This window comes from Octopus bimaculoides, chromosome 3 (genome assembly GCF_001194135.2).
Source record: "Octopus bimaculoides isolate UCB-OBI-ISO-001 chromosome 3, ASM119413v2, whole genome shotgun sequence".
NCBI lineage: Eukaryota > Metazoa > Mollusca > Cephalopoda > Octopoda > Octopodidae > Octopus > Octopus bimaculoides.
In genome coordinates this window covers 54,978,302-54,985,332 of record NC_068983.1, presented here as the reverse complement: position 1 = coordinate 54,985,332, position 7,031 = coordinate 54,978,302, and the positions used below count along the sequence as shown (strand labels likewise).

General features: G+C 36.8%; 1 protein-coding gene across 4 annotated transcripts in view; it reads right to left on the bottom strand.

Annotated features, from left to right (window-relative positions):
* The window catches only part of LOC106879863 (dual 3',5'-cyclic-AMP and -GMP phosphodiesterase 11), a 237,486-nt gene that overhangs the window by 80,250 nt on the left and 150,205 nt on the right, over positions 1 to 7,031 (bottom strand). For all 4 annotated transcript variants that reach the window (XM_052966180.1, XM_014929579.2, XM_014929581.2 and 1 more), the window contains one exon: positions 5,159 to 5,220. In XM_052966180.1, the coding sequence (XP_052822140.1) occupies positions 5,159 to 5,220 (62 nt within the window). The remainder of the gene's footprint in view (positions 1 to 5,158; positions 5,221 to 7,031) is intronic.

Here is a 7,031-nt window from a genome sequence, read left to right as displayed (position 1 = left end):
CTGTCCATTTAAGCAAAAACAAGGCCCTAAAAGCATCCCATCTTACATACAAACATACATACAAACATGCATACATACATACATAGTCATGCACATCTCACTCTCTCTCTCTCATATATATATATTTACATTAAGGGTATTACTACACATAAATGTCTCATGCTATTAGGGACTCTTAAAGTCAAAGCTACCATAATAAATTTATTATGGTAGCTTTGACTTTAAGAGTCCCTCGTAGCATGAGGCACTTATGTATAGTAATGCCCTTAATATAAATAAATATATTTAAAGGGAATAATTATAAATTTTTCCCTTATGAGGTTTTTCACGCTGACTACTTGATGAATTCTTATAAAGATTTTATCCTATTTAAATTTTTATATATACACATATGCTCCCGTGTCGGAGGCACGTAAAAAGCACCATTTGAGCAATCGTTTCCAGCTTTGCCTTACTGGCACTTGTGCCCGTGGCATGTGAACAAAACATTGCCGACTCCTGTGCAGGTGGCATGTAAAAAGCACCCACTACACTATCGGAGTGGTTGGCGTTAGGAAGGGCATCCAGCTGTAGAAACTCTGCCAGATCAGATTGGAGTCTGGTGTAGCCATCTAGTTTGCCAGTCCCCAGTCAAATCCTCCAACCCATGCTAGCATGGAAAGCAGACATTAAATGATGATGATGATGATGATGATGATGATGGTGATGATGTATATATATATATATATATATATATATGGTTGTCTACTCCTTATGCAGAGTTTGAACACCTACACCTTAGAACCATCATGGCATCTGATGTGGCTTTTTAAACCAGCCGATGTTCTGTAAAGATACCCACAAAAATTGCATATTTGATTTGGACCACGAAGAGCTGCAGATAAGTTCTGATTTTTGTGGATCTTAAAATGTTTTTTGAGGCCTCCATTAGATTTGCAAACCTTCTGGTATACTTTGCATTCAACGATAAGCACAGATATATAGGCAGAATAGTTGGGGGGATATTCGTTTTCCATGGATGGGTTCACAAATGAGATTTGAGCCCAGCAAACACATGCACATATATATATATGCACACACAGACTAATCATTAACACATGAGAAAATAACAATGCAGTTAATGAACCAATCAACTCAAGTAAAATATCAACAAGAGAACAAAGTATGCAAATCAAACACAGATGATAACATGTCATAAAAATTTTTTAAAAATGAAAAACAAACCAACATTGCACAGAATGAAAGAAAGAACATTGGTTCAAAATTACCAATCACAAAAGAATTAGAAGCGTTAACGAAGTAATTCAGGAAAACTTACAACATGCAGGAAACAACCTAAATATTTAGCTAATATATCACAAGAAACTATCTTCTTTATTTGTTTCAGTCATTGGACTGTGGCCATGCTGGAGTATTGCCTTGAAAAGTTGTAGCTGAACAAATCCTGATGCTTATTCTGTCAGTTTGTTTTGCCAAACTGCTAAATTACAGGAATGTAAACAAACCAACGCTGGTTGTCAAGTGATGGGTGGGTGACCAAATACAAAGACACATATAAATAAATACAAAGTCTGATCAATAAGTGTCCAGACTGTTGCCATAGTAACGAAGCTAAAGCATGCAGAGTGAAGCCACTTGGCACAGACTGACCGTGAACACTGCTGTGCAAGTGCACTAAGATTTAACATTCTAGCTCACTTCCGCTGTTTACAGCAGTACTTGGAAGGAAGATGTGTAGCATGTGATTGTTGCATTGAGCATGACAGACAAAGTTGTCATGGCAATACCTGCGCAGAGGCCAACGCAAAGTTGCAGAAAGTGTATAGAGAGGAGTTTATGAGTCACACACAAGTGTACGAGTGGTTGACGTTTCCAAGATGGCTGAAAAAATGTTGATATTAAAAAATGTTCTGGGAGACCCATAACCAACAGAACTGAGAAAAACAGCACAGATGTGCATGCATCTGTGAGAGGAAATTGTTGAACCACCAGCCATGCATTATTAGATGATGTTCAGATTAGTTATGGTTCAGTCCATTATCACTGAAGGTTTGGGTATGAGACGCATGTCTGCCAAGTTTGTGCCAAAACTGCTTTCAGATGACCAAAAAGACACTCAGGTTTCACTTGCACAAGATCTCCTTGATTTTGTCAAGAATGATGAAAACTTTTTTTTTAAACTTTGTGTAGGCCTCTGAGCAGGTATCACCAAGTTTTTGATAAAATTTGAAGCAGATTGTCTGCTCAACTTTCTCTGTCATGGCCAATGCATTGATCACATACTACACACCTTCTTTCCAAGCGCTGCTGTAAACAGCAGAAGTGAGCTAGAATGTTAAAACTTAGTGCACATACACAGCAGAGTTCAAGGTCAGTCTATGATAAGCAGCCTCACTCTGCATGCTTTAGTTTTGTTACTATGGCAACAGTCCAGATACTTATTGATCTGGCCACGTACATACATGGAACCTGGTGCAGCTCCTGGCCTTGCCAACTCTTGTCAAGCTATCCAACCTAGTCCATATTAAATTAAGGTATAGAACCAGTGTTTTCTTTGAGGGGTTATCTACTAATCATGATCATAATGCTTAGGTTGACCCAGGGCTATATTAAAGGACACTTGCCCAAAGTGCCACTTGGTGGGATTGAACCGAAAACTACATGGCCACAAAGCAAGCTTGTTCAACCTTAGCATTGAGATCACTCTGTGGTTTTGATACTTGAGGTCTCTTTTGTTGAACTGTTAAGTTATTGGGATGTAAACACACTAATACCAGTTGTCAAGCACACACACACACACACACACACACACACACACACACACACACACACACACTATTTCTCTCTCTCACATATATATACATGACAAGCTTCTTTCAGTTTCCTTCCATCAAATCCTATTTATATACTTTGTTTTGTATTAAACATAGATTATTTTGTAGCTGAGATTTTGATGGTGTAATTCTTTATTTGTAGAATGACATAGTAGGGTTAGTGTGAAAGGCAAGATCTGGCCAGTTTGAATGTAAAACTGGATATAGCCGGTTTAAATGCTAAAGGGTTAAGCAGACAATCATGTTTGCATTTACATTGAACTGTTAACATGTACACAGTGATGTTAATATTTCAAAACAGCAACAAAAAAAAGAAACAAAATGAAAACAAGATCAAACAAAATAAAAAAAAACATAAACATATAATAAACCATTCCATGGAAATCAAGAAAACACGTTACGACAACGAAGGAGGAGAAAAAAAACAAAGATTCAGAGATTCTATTACGATATACATTTTCAAAGTAACAAACTAAATCATGATAGGAAAAGATACGAGAGAAATAACAGAGAGAGAGAGAGAGAGAGAGAGAGAAAGAGAGAGAGAGAGAGACAAAGAAAAACTGAAGTTGTGTTTATGTGTGCAACGCAGAAACCATGTAAGAATTACTACAACAGCAGAAACAAGAATTTGCAGATTGGTTTCAGAGATTTGATAAAGACAAGCATGGTTGTGTGATTATGAAGTTTGCTTAGCATCCAAATGGTTCTGGGTTCAGTACCATTGAGTGGCATGTTGGGCAACCGTCTTCTACTTACAATCCCAGATCTTTCCTTCCACGACTATGTAAAGAATTGTGAGGCACCCATCCAGTGCGAACCTCACTTCCTACAGGGCTAAAATAGATTTCTTGCAACATAAAAGAAACTGGGGGTCCACTGATTTTATTTATCCCATAAAGAATATGAAGAAGCAATAAATGCATTGAGTCTGAGGACATCAACTCCCCACCATCATCACTGCCAGCGATGATGATAGGAATAACGATTCATTCATTTATAATTTATTAAAAGCACTTGGTATATAGTATCGTGCTCCATAATAATTGATGGTGATAAACAACTTCGGCATAACGCCAGTATTACAATACATGTAGTTAGATGGCAATTACATATATTCACAATGGTTTTCCTAAATCTGACAACTATTATTTCTTTGAATCCAGTTTGTAATTCTAACATGTATGATTCCTTATTGAATTACTGAGCTGTAGAATGTTCTGCTTGAATTCTTGAATTGCACTATCTATATACACTATCATCTTTCTCGTGTCTGTCTGTGTTTGAGAAGAGAATTGGTTTGCTTTACTCAACTAATTACATTATGGGTAACAATCTATTGATATTTAAGTACTTGGAAACAACACCTACACAATTTTAAACAGAATCCGTTTGTAGTAGTTCTGCTGCTAGTTATTGAAACCTTAAAATATTTTGGTTTCTCCAAAGTGCATGGCTTGTATTAACTTTCAGTAATAAATTTATATATCTTTTTACATTCTAAGTCCTTCCCTGTGTATTGTTCGGTCCTATTACTTTCAGTTCAGATAGTAGTAGTAGCAGTATTAGTGGTTGTGGTGGTAGTGGTGGTGGTAGTATATGAAAGGTGGGAGATGTGGTGATGGTGATCGCAAAGTATGTATGTATATTACATGTATGTGTGTGGTGGTTGTGGTGGGGTCTGTGTGTGAAGGTATAAACAGGTATATATGTGTGTGTGTGAGTGTGTGTGTGCGCGTCTCAACATGTGTGTGTGAAAGTATAGAACAAGTATGTGTGTGAAGACATGCGGCCAAGTGTGTTCTTAAGCAAAACACTTCCCTTCCCATAGCTCTGTGATCACTTTGACAACCAGCATGTTAACACCATTATACATTCATACAGACGATATCAATTTGATGTGGGGAGTGAGCTAATTAGTGCCAGGTAAAAACATTTGATCACAATAAACAAATTATCTGGGCAAGAAATTGTGGAACTCCATAGAACAGTGGTTCTCAGTCTTTTCTTGATATTCAAGCCAGACCCAAGGCCTGGATTTTTTGGTGGGAGTGGGGAGCCATGCAAAAAATGCAAGACATGTCAAAGAAAAACTATAATATTTATAAAGGGAAGACCTTCAAGGGCCATTAGAAGGATGCTTGAGGGCCACATGCAGCCCTGCAAAACTGTGGTTGAAAGCCACTGCTCCAGCAGAATGAACCCAAATTTTAACAAGATGTAAATACCACAAGGTACTTTGTTCAAACTCTCTCCTTTTTCTTATAAGCAAGCTGGTAATTATAATAACAAGAAACAAAATAATGGTCAGCATTTATACATACTCTTCCTGGTTGTTCTTGTCCACATCTGTGGCATGAAGTTCAAAGACATCAGAAAAAATACCCTAGAAATAAAGAAAGGAATTGGTATGAGAAAGCTGAAAAAAAAAATAAAATTTACAGACAAATCAAAAAAGAAAAAAAAAAGGGAAATGTTATATTTGTAAATGGTGAGGTGTATGTGTCTGTCTGTGAATACGTGAGGGCTGGGGCAGTTTGGCAAAGTGGCTCATAAATTCAAAGTCACAGTAATGGGACGGATTCATTCGATCCTGAAAAGAGGAGAGGTTGGTATAAAAGCCAAACTTGTTATCTTCAATTCGGTTATTGAGCCAATCCTTATGTATGGTCATGGATGCTGGACAATGACTGACAGAGTATGATTATGAATACAAGTGGCTCAAAAGGGCTTCCTCCAAAGGACTTCTGGAGTAATGTTACTCGACAGATAGCACAGCTCAGAGATTAGGGAGTCTCTCCAGGTCAAGCCACTACTTCTCCACACTGAAGGGTAACCAACTCAACCCATGCCAACATAAAAAAGGAGATGTCCAATGACACGTTTCAGGTTCAATCCCTTCAGTGCAAGTGTCTTCCATCATAAGCCAGAGTTCATTAATGCTTTGTGAGTGAATTTGGTAGCCAGGAACTGCATAGAAGCCTGTCATATCTATCTATCTATCTTTCATGCTTGATCGCTAAATCTACAAGTTTTTTTCATTCTCTCGCTCTATTTATTTTCTCTTATTCCTTTTTGTTGAAGAGCGTAGACTTGAAACAAAAAAGATTTCCTCACTTTCCCAAGCGTCAAACTAATACACATGTTTTTTGTTCATACACCTGTCTTCGTATTTTGCTTTTTTATAAATTTCAACCATATATATATGGCCTGTGTGTTTTCTGTACTCGTCTATCATTTTGTCTACGCTTTGTTTACAATGTCCTGTACCCAGATACGCATCTATATATACAGGTAGATGCAAGTATGTACATACATGTACGTATATATGCATATACTCATTTATTATTTGTATTATATATATACATACACACATACATACATATATATATATATATATATAAACACATATATATATACCACCATATATCTAACGTGCATGTGTGTGTATGTCTGTGCATATACACACATGAAATTTTACAAAATCAAAAATATGAAAAAAGAAAAAAATGAAGGATAAATGTAATTTAATGAATAGAAACTATACAAGTCTGTCTGCCTCAAAGGAAAAATCATATACATCATTGATTTTCGTTTTATTCTTCACTTACATTGTTTTTATTAAGTGTTTATAAAATGTTTTTTCTCTCATAAACACGAGCAATTATTTTATGAATGCATTCTTTACAAATGTTACAGACATCTTATTAGTGTTATCTACAGAGACTACTCCGAGCAGAAGACAGAAAAACAACAACCCTTTGCCAGAGATAGATTGCAATATATATGATACAAATTGAAAATAGTAAGAATCAGGTCTGAATTCTGAGATTTTAACCGGTTTGTTATTTTGCTAAAATGCACAGTGCCGCGCTGGACTGGCTCCTGTGCAGGTGGCACGTAAAAGCACCCACTACACTCTTGGAGTGGTTGGCATTAGGAAGGGCATCCAGCTGTAGAAACTCTGCCAAATCAGATTGGAGCCTGGTGCAGCCATCCGGTTCACCAGTCCTCAGTCAAATCATCCAACCCATGCTAGCATGGAAAGCGGACGTTAAACGATGATGATGATGATGATGATTATGATGCACTGTGCTTGTTTCAATTAATTTTGAAGATAGGGAAGAATTTATAAAAATGATTTTGTCATTAATAAACTGGTATTTGAAACATAAATTAAGGTGAAATTTTGATAGA